General features: G+C 44.1%; 1 protein-coding gene across 1 annotated transcript in view; it reads left to right on the forward strand.

Annotated features, from left to right (window-relative positions):
* The window catches only part of musk (muscle, skeletal, receptor tyrosine kinase), a 75353-nt gene extending 62856 nt beyond the window's left edge, over nucleotides 1–12497 (forward strand). Inside the window, exons 16-18 of the mRNA XM_065017144.1 lie at nucleotides 5967–6115; nucleotides 6766–6962; nucleotides 8864–12497. Of these exons, the coding sequence (XP_064873216.1) occupies nucleotides 5967–6115; nucleotides 6766–6962; nucleotides 8864–9463 (946 nt within the window). The 3' untranslated portion in view covers nucleotides 9464–12497. The remainder of the gene's footprint in view (nucleotides 1–5966; nucleotides 6116–6765; nucleotides 6963–8863) is intronic.
* Nucleotides 12498–13338: the final 841 nt, after the last annotated feature.

A 13338-nucleotide genomic window follows, 5' to 3' on the forward strand; every position in this document is an offset into this window, starting at 1 on the left:
TGTTCTTCGAACCTCCCTGCAACCTAAAAATACGTTCACTTCCATTATCAGAAAAAACGTTCAGTTTTACCAGTAACGGAATGTATGGCTTTATTCCCAGAACCAATGGAAAACCCAAAACTTTAGTTCCGAAAACATTCCAAGGAACCAAATGTGCTAGCTGGGTAGATTACATTACATGTACCAAGATCCTCCAACAACACCTAGATCTAAAGGATAAACAAGAACCATGGTTTCTTCCAGGTTGTTCTATCATGAGTCTGCATTGTTACGTTTCTACAGGTTGTTCTATCATGAGTCTGCATTGTTACGTTTCTACAGGTTGTTCTATCATGAGTCTGCATTGTTACGTTTCTACAGGTTTTATATCATGAGTCTGCATTGTTACGTTTATACAGGTTGTTCTATCATGAGTCTGCATTGTTACGTTTATACAGGTTGTTCTATCAGGAGTCTGCATTGTTACGTTTATACAGGTTGTTCTATCATGAGTCTGCATTGTTACGTTTATACAGGTTGTTCTATCATGAGTCTGCATTGTTACGTTTCTACAGGTTTTATATCATGAGTCTATAATTAACCACACATCAGTCTGATGTGGTGGTGGAGGAGGATGATGTGGTGGTGGTGGAGGAAGAGGATGTGGTGGTGGTGGAGGAAGAGGATGTGGTGGTGGTGGAGGAAGAGGATGTGGTGGTGGTGGAGGAAGAGGAAGAAGAGGATGTGGTGTTGGAGGAGGAAAATAATGTGCTGGTGGATGATGTGGTGGTAGAGGATGATGTGGTGGTGGAAGAGGAAGAGGATGTGGTGGAGGAGGAAGAAGAGGATGTGGTGGTGGTGGAGGAGGATGATGTGGTGGTAGAGGATGATGTGGAAGAGGAAGAGGATGTGGTGGAGGAGGAAGAAGAGGATGTGGTGGTGGTGGAGGAGGATGTGGTGGTGGTAGAGGATGATGTGGAAGAGGAAGAGGATGTGGTGGAGGAGGAAGAAGAGGATGTGGTGGTGGTGGAGGAGGATGTGGTGGTGGTGGTGGAGGAAGAGAATGTGGTGGAGGAGGAGGAAGAGGATGTGGTGGAGGAGGAAGAAGAGGATGTGGTGGAGGAGGAAGAGGATGTGGTGGTGGTGGAGGAAGAGGATGTGGTGGAGGAGGAAGAAGAGGATGTGGTGGTGGTGGAGGAGGAAGAGGATGTGGTGGTGGTGAAGGAGGATGATGTGGTGTTGGTGGAGGAAGAGGATGTGGTGGAGGAGGAAGCGGATGTGGTGGAGGAGGAAGAAGAGGATGTGGTGGTAGAGGATGATGTGGGGGTGGTGGTGGAGGAAGAGGATGTGGTGCGTTTCAGGGCAGCAGAATGTGGCCTTCATCGACCTGGCCAAGGCTTTCGACTCTGTCAATCACCACATTCTTATCGGCAGACTCAACAGCCTTGGTTCCTCAAATGACTGCTTTGCCTGGTTCACCAACTACTTCTCAGATAAAGTTCAGTGTGTCAAATCGGATGGCCTGTTTTCCGGACCTCTGGCAGTCTCTATGGGGGTACCACAGGGTTCAATTATCGGGCCGACTCTTTTCTCTGTATATATCAACGATGTCGCTCTTGCTGCTGGTGATTTCTTGATCCACCTCTACGCTGACGACACCATTCTGTATACCTCTGGCCCTTCTTTGGACACTGTGTTAACAAACCTTCGAACGAGCTTCGATGCCATACAACACTCCTTCCGTGGCCTCCAATTGCTCTTAAATGCTAGTAAAACTAAATGCATGCTTTTCAACCAATCGCTACGCACACCCGCCCGCCCAACTAGCATCTTTACTTTGGACGGTTCTGACTTAGAATATGTGGACAACTACAAATACCTGTGTCTGGCTAGACTGTAAACTCTCCTTCCAGACTCATATTAAACATCTCCAATCCAAAATTAAATCTAGGATTGGCTTCCTATTTCGCAACAGAGCCACCTTCACTCACGCTGCCAAACATACCCACGTAAACTGAATATCCTACCGATTCTTGACTTCGGCAATGTCATTTACAAAATAGCCTCCAACACTCTACTCAGCAAATTGGATGCAGTTTATCACAGTGCCATACATTTTGTCAACAAAGCCCCAAAAACCACCCACCACTACAACCTCTATGCTCTCATCAGCTGGCCCTCGCTACATATTTGGCGCCAAACCCACTAGCTCCAGGTCATCTATAAGTCTTTGGTAGGTAAAGCTCCGCCTTATCTCAGCTCACTGGTCACAATAACAACACCCATAGCACGCGCTCCAGCAGGCATATCTCACACTTGTCATCCCCAAAGCCAACACCTCATTTGGCCTCCTTTCCTTCCAGTTCTCTGCTGCCAATGACTGGAACGAATTGTAAAAATCGCTAAAGTTGGAGACTTATATCTCCCTCAATAACTTTAAGCATCAGCTATCTGAGCATCTTACCGATCGCTGCAGCTGTACACAGCCCATCTGTAAATAGCCCATCCCACCTACCTCATCCCCATATTGTTTTTATTTACTTTGCTGCTCTTTTGCTCACCAGTATCTCTACTTGCACATCATCATCTGCACATCTATCACTCCAGTGTAAATGCTAAATTGTAATAACTTCACTACTATCGCCTATTTATTGCCTTACCTCCTTACTCCATTTGCACACACTGTATACAGATTTGTTCTATTGTGTTATTGACTGTACGTTTGTTTATTCCATGTGTAACTCTGTGTTGTTGTTTGTGTCTCACTGCTTTGCTTTATCTTGGCCAGGTCGCATTTGTAAATGAGAACTTGTTCTCAACTGGCCTACCTGGTTAAATAAAGGTGAAATACCTTGTTGACAGTGTTGTTAAGAAGTTAGAAACTAGGGCCTGTAGGACCTGCCTTGTTGACAGTGTTGTTAAGAAGGTAGAAACTAGGGCCTGTAGGACGTGCCTTGTTGACAGTGCTGTTAAGAATGTAGAAACGAGGGCCTGTAGGACCTGCCTTGTTGACAGTCCTGTTAAGAAGGTAAAAACTAGGGCCTGTAGGACCTGCCTTCTTGACAGTGTTGTTAAGAAGGTAAAAACTAGGGCCTGTAGGAGGTGGATCAGTGCCTTATGGACATACTTCTCCCCATCTTAGCTGCTGTTGTATCAACATGTTTTCACCATGACAGTTTACAATGCAGGATAACTCTGGTTTCAGGGCAGCAGAATGTGGCCTTTGGAGGTTCCAAAGCAGTATACCCAGCTGGCTCATTTGGTAATCTTAGAAGTTTTTGGTTTCCCATTGGTTCAGGGAATGAAGCCATAGCTTCCATGACTGGTAAAACGTAAACATGTTTTAAAACGTTCTGAGAATGGAGGTGAACATTTTGCTTGTTCTGGGAACTTTAATTGTTAGATTGCAGGGCGGTTCTGAGAATGTTTTACTATGGTTCCCTGGAAATGATAAGTTATTTAAAGGTATGTTTCAATAACACTTTTAACAACACTTCTTTAGTTTGGTTTAACTATTTCAAACCCCAAGCAGAGATTGGACACAGGGAAATGAATTTGTTTAGGCATTAATCATGCAAACACATTTTGTTATTGTGGCAAAGCATCAGTAAGATTCAAACTAGTTTGTAGAACCCTTTCCTTTCCACAGAGGGTTCTACATGGAACCCAAATGGTTCTACATGGAACCAAAAACGGTTCTCCAATGAGGACAACTGAAGAACCATTTTGGAACCCTTTTTTCTAAGAGTGTTCTTTAGAGATTCTAGATCAGTAGAATGAGTTCTTTAGAGGTTCCAGAGCACCTTTAGCTGTGAGGATTTACAGTCTTAGAAAAAAATGGTTCCAAAGGGGTTCGTTGACTGTCCCCATAGAATAACTGTTTTTGGTTCCAGATAGAATACCAATTTTGAGATCCATGGAGAACCCTCTGTGGAAAGGGTTCTACATGGAACCCAAAATTGTTATACATGGAACCAAAAAGGGTTTTTTCAAAGGGTTCTCCTACGGGGACAGCCGAATAACCCCTTTTGGTTCTAGATAGCTCCATTTTATCCCAAGAGGGTAGCTACTTATCTCAGGTAATCCCCTGGGCAGCATAAAGCATTCCTCCTGTACATGGAGACTCCTGGGAACAACAGCTAGCCAACAACTAGCATAGTGTAGCGTGGGACAGAATTATAAATACATATATAAACCCCCTCACACCCTCATGATGACACCTCCTTCCAAAACCACTTTAAAATCCCCAGACCCCCCCCCCCCCCCCCCCCTCTTCTCTCCTCTCCCCTCCTAACCCAGCCCAAAATAGAGCAGACAGGGACTGGGACAGGATATCAGCTGCATCAGATCATCTGATGTGACGCTTCCCTCCCTTTAGCCTCCTCACTGGGTCAGCAGAGACTGTCAGCAGAGACTGTCAGCAGAGACTGTCAGCAGAGGCTGTCAGCAGAGACTGTCAGCAGAGGCTGTCAGCAGAGACTGTCAGCAGAGGCTGTCAGCAGAGACTGTCAGCAGAGACTGTCAGCAGAGACTGTCAGCAGAGACTGACAGCAGAGACTGTCAGCAGAGACTGTCAGCAGAGACTGTCAGCAGAGACTGTCAGCAGAGACTGTCAGCAGAGACTGTCAGCAGAGACAGACTGGTAAAGCAGATATTCATAACCCCTTCAAAAGATGTGTCCCAACTGACAACCTATTTCTATAGGACACTACTTTTGACCAGAGTCCTATGGGTGCCTTTTGGGATACAGCCAGAGAGAGCTCTGTTGACTGTATCCAGGAACACTCAGGAGACAACAGAGGAAGTGGTGCTGAAATGAAATGGCACAAAGACTAACTATGGCCTAGCTGATTTCTTTGGTCTAGCTCCCTGAATGGCTGCCATTACGGGTCAACTGCACACATACTATAAAGTCATTCCCATAATGGATCCATCATGGCCGGCTGATTCGTCTGACTCCCACGTTAAACCATGCTACTGGATCCCAGGTCAGCACCTCAGACCCCCAGAGGATCCATCATGGCCGGCTGATTCGGCTGACTCCCATGTTAAACCATGCTACTGAACCCAGGTCAGCACCTCAGACCCCCAGAGGATCCATCATGGCCGGCTGATTCGTCTGACTCCCATGTTAAACCATGCTACTGGATCCCAGGTCAGCACCTCAGACCCCCAGAGGATCCATCATGGCCGGCTGATTCAGCTGACTCCCATGTTAAACCATGCTACTGGATCCCAGGTCAGCACCTCAGACCCCCAGAGGATCCATCATGGCCGGCTGATTCGGCTGACTCCCATGTTAAACCATGCTACTGGATCCCAGGTCAGCACCTCAGACCCCCAGAGGATCCATCATGGCAACCTGGACCCACAGTTAAACGGATGGATGATAGGTCAGCACCTGGGTGGTTCAGTAGGCCAGACCCCCAGAGCATCACGAGTCCTTCACCACATAGCAGTGATGGATTAGGTTCAGCAGTCCTTCACCACGTAGCCGTGATGGTTTAGGTTCAGGAGTCCTTCACCACATAGCCGTGATGGATCAGGTTCAGCAGTCCTTCACCATGTAGCCGTGATGGATCAGGTTCAGCAGTCCTTCACCATGTAGCCGTGATGGATTAGGTTCAGCAGTTCTTCACCATGTAGCCGTGATGGATCAGGTTCAGGAGTCCTTCACCATGTAGCCGTGATGGTTTAGGTTCAGGAGTCCTTCACCATGTAGCCGTGATGGATTAGGTTCAGGAGTACCTTCACCATGTAGCCGTGATGGATCAGGTTCAGGAGTCCTTCACCATGTAGCCGTGATGGATTAGGTTCAGGAGTCCTTCACCACGTTGCCGTGATGGTTTAGGTTCAGGAGTCCTACATCACGTAGCCGTGATGGTTTAGGTTCAGGAGTCCTTCACCACGTAGCCGTGATGGATCAGGTTCAGGGTCTATATGAGGTGATTACTTTGTATATCTGTTATTATTGTGTTGTTCTTCAGAGCCCCAGGTCTCCAGCCCATTAAGCCCTTCACCATGGTAGCAGTGAAGATGCTGAAGGAAGAAGCATCTGCTGACATGCAGAACGACTTTCAGAGAGAAGCCACTCTCATGGCTGAGTTTGACCACCCCAACATCGTCAGGCTGCTAGGTGAGTTAGTTTGACCACCCCAACATAGTCAGGCTGCTCGGTGAGTTAGTTTGACCACCCCAACATAGTCAGGCTTCTAGGTGAGTTAGTTAGTTTAACCATCCCAACATTGTCAGGATACTAGGTGAGTTCGTTTGACCACCCCAACATTGTCAGGCTGCTAGGTGAGGTAGTTTGATCACCCAAACATGGTCAGGGTACTAGGTGAGTTAGTTAGTTTAACCATCCCAACATTGTCAGGATACTAGGTGAGTTAGTTTGACCACCCCAACATTGTCAGGCTGCTAGGTGAGGTAGTTTGATCACCCAAACATGGTCAGGGTACTAGGTGAGTTAGTTAGTTTGACCACCCCAACATGGTTAGGATACTAGGTGAGTTAGTTAGTTTGACCACCCCAACATGGTTAGGATACTAGGTGAGTTAGGTTGGGGGTGACCCTTTGTGTGCGCTGTAGGATAGGGACAAGTCATGCATGTCATCCCGGTCCCCAGAAACCAGTGTCACCAGATTAATTCCATAGTTGCAGTGACACTGTAGTTATTCTGGTAACACACTGTGTTTACATCAGAAAGGACAGAGGTCACAAAGTATTTGGTTTGTATGCTATGAGGCAACACTGGCGTATGTGTGTTCGTGTCCTCTCCTCCAGGTGTGTGTGCGGTGGGGAAGCCCATGTGTCTGATGTTTGAGTACATGTCTTACGGAGACCTGAACGAGTACCTGCGCCGCCGTAGTCCCACCCAGCAACACAGCCTGAGCCAGGCCAGCCTATCAGGACGCAGCTTCTCCTCCGAACTGGAGTTGGGGCCACTGTGCTGCGAAGAACAGCTGTTCATATCCAAGCAGGTGCAACAAAACGTTAATACACACACCGTACCAGTCAAAAGTTCGGACACACCTACTCATTCAAGGGTTTTTCACTATTTTTACAATGTTCTACATTGTAATAGTGAAGACATCACAACTATGAAATAACATATGGAATCATGTAGTAACCAAAAAAGTTTTAAACAAATCAAAATATATTTTAGATTTTAGATTCTAAGTAGCCATCCTTTGCCTCGATGACAGCTTTGCAAACACTTGGCATTCTCTCAACCAGCTTAACCTGGAATGCTATTAAAACAGTCTTGAAGGAGTTCCCACATATGCTGAGCACTTGTTGGCTGCTTTTACTTCACTCTGCAGTTTAACTCATCCTAAACCAGCTCAATTGTTTTGAGGTCGGGTGATTGTGGAGGCCAGGTCATCTGATGGTTAAGTCTGCCTTGAATTCTAAATAAATCACTGACAGTGTCACTAGCAAAGTGCCATCACACCTCCTCCTCCATGCTTCATAGTTGGAACCACATATGCTGAGATCATCTGTTCACCTACTCTGCGTCTCACAAAGACATGGCGGTTGGAACCAAAAATCTCAAATTTAGAGTCATCAGACCAAAGGATAGATTTCCACCAGTCTAATGTCCATTGTTCGTATTTCTTGGCCTAATCAAGTCTCTTCTTCTTATTGGTGTCCTTTAGTAGTGGTTTCTTTGCAGCAATTCAACCATGAAGTTCTGATTCACACAGTCTCTTCTGAACAGTTGATGTTGAGATGTGTCTGTTACTTGAACTCGAATTTGGGCTGCAATCTGTGGTGTAGTTAACTCTAATGAACTTATCTTCTGCAGCAGAGGTAACTCTGGGCCTTCCTTTCCTGTGGCAGTCCTCATGACAGCCAGGTAACTCTAATGAACTTATCCTCTGCTGCAGAGGTAACTCTGGGTCTTCCTTCCCTGTGGCAGTCCTCATGACAGCCAGGTAACTCTAATGAACTTATCCTCTACAGCAGAGGTAACTCTGGGTCTTCCTTTCCTGTGACAGTCCTCATGACAGCCAGTTTCATCATAGCGCTTGATGGTTTTTGCAACTGCACTTGAAGAAACTTCATGTGATAATGATGGATTGTCGTTTCTCTTTGCTTATTTGAGCTGTTCTTGCCATAATATGGACTTGGTCTTTTACCAAATAGGGCTATCTTCTGTATTCCACCCCTACCTTTTCACAACACAACTGATTGGCTCAAACACATTAAGAAGGAAAGATATTCCACAAATGAACTTTTAAAAAGGCATACCTGTTAATTCAAATGCACATTCCAGGTGACTCCCTCATGAAGTTGGTTGAGAGAATGCCAAGAGTGTGCAAAGCTGTCATCAAGGCAAAGGGTGGCTACTTTGATAAATCTCAAATATGAAATATATTTTGATTTGATCACTTTTTCGGGTTACCACGTGTTATTTCACTGTGCTGATGTCTTCACTGTTATTCTACAATGTAGAAAATTGTACAAATAGAAAAAGAAAAGAAAAACCCTTGAGTGTCCAAACTTTTGACTGGTACTGAAAGGATTAAATTTTTTCTTTAATTCAACATTACAATACAGACAGTAGAAATGTTAATATTGTTAGCAATTCCCATAGAAAACATGACACACTTAGCTGCCATGCTAACAGAGAGTATTAGGCTAATTGTAGGGAACTGTTAGCATTTCCCGTATAAAAACGTGAAATTTAGCTGCGATGCTTATTCTAGATTACCAACAAAAACAGTTATTACTAAAACAGGAAACTTTTAGGATATCCCATATGAAAACAAGAGACATCGAGCCATCAAGCCAACACTAGCTGGGTATGAACAGTTATATATTTTCATGACGGCTAATGCTACCAAGCTAACTCTTGGTTTCCCATTCTCTTCGCCAGGTTGCGGCGGGCATGGCATACCTATCGGAACGGAAGTTCGTCCACCGCGACCTGGCCACCCGGAACTGCCTCGTAGGAGAGGAGATGGTGGTTAAGATCGCCGACTTCGGTTTATCCAGAAACATCTACTCTGCTGACTACTACAAGGCCAATGAGAACGATGCTATCCCCATCCGTTGGATGCCCCCGGAGTCCATCTTCTACAACCGTTACACCACGGAGTCGGACGTGTGGGCCTACGGGGTCCTTCTCTGGGAGATCTTCTCCCACGGCATGCAGCCGTACTACGGCATGGCCCATGAAGAGGTCATCTACTACGTTAGAGACGGCCACATCTTGGCCTGCCCTGAGAACTGTCCAGTAGAACTGTTCAATCTGATGAGACTGTGTTGGAGCGGACACCCCACAGACAGACCCAGCTTCAGTAGTATCCATCGTATCCTGGAACGGATTCACGAGCAGACGCTGAGACCGGCCATGCCGACGCCAGAGTTAAGGCCCACTCTATCCACCCTGCCAACCTTGCCTGCCTTGCCTAACCTATCTCCCTTTTCCCCCCACCCTGCCCTGTGCCCTGTGCCCGGGGCCGTAGCCAATTGATTGATACGGCAAGCTGCCAGGCATTTACTCAAATGTACAGTCATTAGTGATTTTAATAGATCCTGTCCCTCCCCAGAGCAAAAATCTCTGGATCCTGTGTCGTCTCAGACTCAAATAATGTTGGTCAGGACAGGGGGCATCATTGTTCATATCCATTGTTCATATCCATGGTGAAGAAGACCAGCGATAGTAGAAATGAATGTTGTTGGTCAGGACAGGGGCATCAGACTGATGAAATGACATGAACTAAGTATAGTGCCAAGACAACTGGATATTTAGGAGAGGCTGATATCGGAGAGGTTACAAGCTGTTAATCCTTCACTGCTTCTCCTCAAACTGACATCTGCTTCACTGGTTCACTTCTGTTTCAAACTGATTCACTGCTTCACTGGTTCACTTCTGTTTCAAACTGATTCACTGCTTCAAACTGGTTCACTTCTGTTCCAAACTGATTCACTGCTTCACTGGTTCACTTCTGTTTCAAACTGATTCACTGCTTCAAACTGGTTCACTTCTGTTCCAAACTGATTCACTGCTTCACTGGTTCACTTCTGTTCCAAACTGATTCACTGCTTCAAACTGGTTCACTTCTGTTTCAAACCGATTCACTGCTTCAAACTGGTTCACTTCTGTTCCAAACTGATTCACTGCTTCAAACTGGTTCACTTCTGTTCCAAACTGATTCACTGCTTCACTGGTTCACTTCTGTTTCAAACTGATTCACTGCTTCAAACTGGTTCACTTCTGTTCCAAACTGACATCTGCTTCACTGGTTCACTTCTGTTTCAAACTGACATCCGCTTCACTGGTTCACTTCTGTTTCAAACTGACATCTGCTTCACTGGTTCACTTCTGTTTCAAACTGACATCTGCTTCACTGGTTCACTTCTGTTTCAAACTGACATCTGCTTCACTGGTTCACTTCTGTTTCAAACTGATTCACTGCTTCAAACTGGTTCACTTCTGTTTCAAACTGATTCACTGCTTCACTGGTTCACTTCTGTTTCAAACTGATTCACTGCTTCAAACTGGTTCACTTCTGTTTCAAACTGACATCTGCTTCACTGGTTCACTTCTGTTTCAAACTGATTCACTGCTTCACACTGGTTTACTTCTGTTTCAAACTGACATCTGCTTCACTGGTTCACTTCTGTTTCAAACTGACATCTGCTTCACTGGTTCACTTCTGTTTCAAACTGACATCTGCTTCACTGGTTCACTTCTGTTTCAAACTGATTCACTGCTTCAAACTGGTTCACTTCTGTTCCAAACTGATTCACTGCTTCAAACTGGTTCACTTCTGTTCCAAACTGATTCACTGCTTCAAACTGGTTCACTTCTGTTCCAAACTGATTCACTGCTTCAAACTGGTTCACTTCTGTTCCAAACTAATTCACTGCTTCACCTCTCCCATGCCTGGAAACAATATTTTAGAAACAATCACCCGATAAAGTCCAAGAAACAGAGCTGCAGCTGAACAGAGACCGTGTTATTAATCCACATGGAACAAGAGACAGAGCTGCAGCTGAACAGAGAACGTGTTATTAATCCACATGGAACAAGAGACAGAGCTGCAGCTGAACAGAGAACGTGTTATTAATCCACATGGAACAAGAGACAGAGCTGCAGATGAACAGAGACCGTGTTATTAATCCACATGGAACAAGAGACAGAGCTGCAGATGAACAGAGAACGTGTTATTAATCCACATGGAACAAGAGACAGAGCTGCAGATGAACAGAGAACGTGTTATTAATCCACATGGAACAAGAGACAGAGCTTCAGATGAACAGAGACCGTGTTAATCCACATGTAACTCATTGCCCACACTCTATATAAACGTGAATGCTTCTACTGTAAAGTAAGCCATGGGAATATGCATCCATTCAGCTGCCACTCTGTGAGCTCAAAGCTGACTAGAAGGGTATCATTAGAGGCGGATGACAGAGGTTAGAGAGCTAATGTACAGATAGTACAGTCAATTCATACAGTACTTAATTAGTACAGTCAATTCATTCAGTACTTAACTAGTACAGTCAATTCATACAGTACTTAACTAGTACAGTCAATTCATTCAGTACTTAACTAGTACAGTCAATTCATACAGTACTTAACTAGTACAGTCAATTCATTCAGTACTTAACTAGTACAGTCAATTCATTCAGTACTTAACTAGTACAGTCAATTCATTCAATACTTAACTAGTACAGTCAATTCATTCAGTACTTAACTAGTAGAGTCAATTCATTCAGTACATAACTAGTACAGTCAATTCATTCAGTACTTAACTAGTACAGTCAATTCATTCAGTACTTAACTAGTAGAGTCAATTCATTCAGTACATAACTAGTACAGTCAATTCAATCAGTACTTAACTAGTACAGTCAATTCATTCAGTACTTAACTAGTAGAGTCAATTCATTCAGTACTTAACTAGTACAGTCAATTCATTCAGTACTTCACTAGTACAGTCAATTCATTCAGTACTTAACTAGTAAAGTCAATTCATTCAGTACTTCACTAGTACATCATTTAAACATACTGACAATATGCCATCAAATAGGCTCAGCATATTCCAGCAGCGATATTTATATATATATATATGTACTGTAGGTTTAGCTTATTTTTTAGACAAATAGCTATTCCACTTTTGGGCATTCTCATTATGTTGTACTATTGGTCCTTTTTTAATCTTGTGTACTTTATCGACACATTTAGATCAACACAGTCAACACAGCTTTCTGTGTTGACTGGGTAGTGGTCCCTCTAGGTTAACAACGGTCAGTTTGAAATGCATTGCAACAAATGTCTTCTAATAAGCTGTTTGAATTCTTATGTGAATTTCTGGCGATTTGTTGGGCGCTGTGTTGGTTGTGGTGTTGAGTTGGATATTGGTTTGTGAAGAGTGTCAATTATTATTTTAAGTTAAATTAAAAGTGTGTGATCATCAGCACAACATTTGATTTATATATATGATCAATTAACTAAAATGTTTTAAACCCCTTGTGACCTTTTTAAAATGTGTGGTTCGATACCGATTGTTTCAATAGAACCGTTTTTGCTCATCTCACATAAACAATGATCCATAAGCCCATGTAGTGTAGACACATCAACCCTTTACTAGCAGTATAAAGAACCCCTATTTCTGAGACTGTGTGTCCCAAATGGCATGTTATTCCCTACGTAGTGCACTGGATAGGGAATGGGGTATAATTTGATTCCCTACATAGTGCACTGAATAGGGGATGAGGTGTAATTTGATTCCCTACATAGTGCACTGAATAGGGGATGAGGTGTAATTTGATTCCCTACATAGTGCACTGAATAGGGGATGAGGTGTAATTTGATTCCTACATAGTGCACAATAGTGCACTGAATAGGGGGATGAGGTGTAATTTGATTCCCTACATAGTGCACTGAATAGGGGATGAATAGGGGATGAGGTGTAATTTGATTCCCTACATAGTGCACTGAATAGGGAATGAGGTGTAATTTGATTCCCTACATAGTTCACTGAATAGGGGATGAATAGGGGATGAGGTGTAATTTGATTCCCTACAGAGTGCACTGAATAGGGGATGAATAGGGGATGAGGTGTAATTTGATTCCCTACATAGTGCACTGAATAGGGGATGAATAGGGGATGAGGTGTAATTTGATTCCCTACATAGTTCACTGAATAGGGGATGAGGTGTAATTTGATTCCCTACATAGTTCACTGAATAGGGGATGAGGTGTAATTTGATTCCCTACATAGTTCACTGAATGAGGGTAATTTGATTCCTACATAGAGAATAGGGATGAGGTAATTTGATTCCCTACATAGTTCACTGAATAGGGGATGAGGTGTAATTTGATTCCCTACATAGTGCACT

The sequence above is a fragment of the Oncorhynchus nerka genome, linkage group LG4 (assembly GCF_034236695.1).
Source record: "Oncorhynchus nerka isolate Pitt River linkage group LG4, Oner_Uvic_2.0, whole genome shotgun sequence".
Classification (NCBI taxonomy): Eukaryota; Metazoa; Chordata; class Actinopteri; order Salmoniformes; family Salmonidae; genus Oncorhynchus; species Oncorhynchus nerka.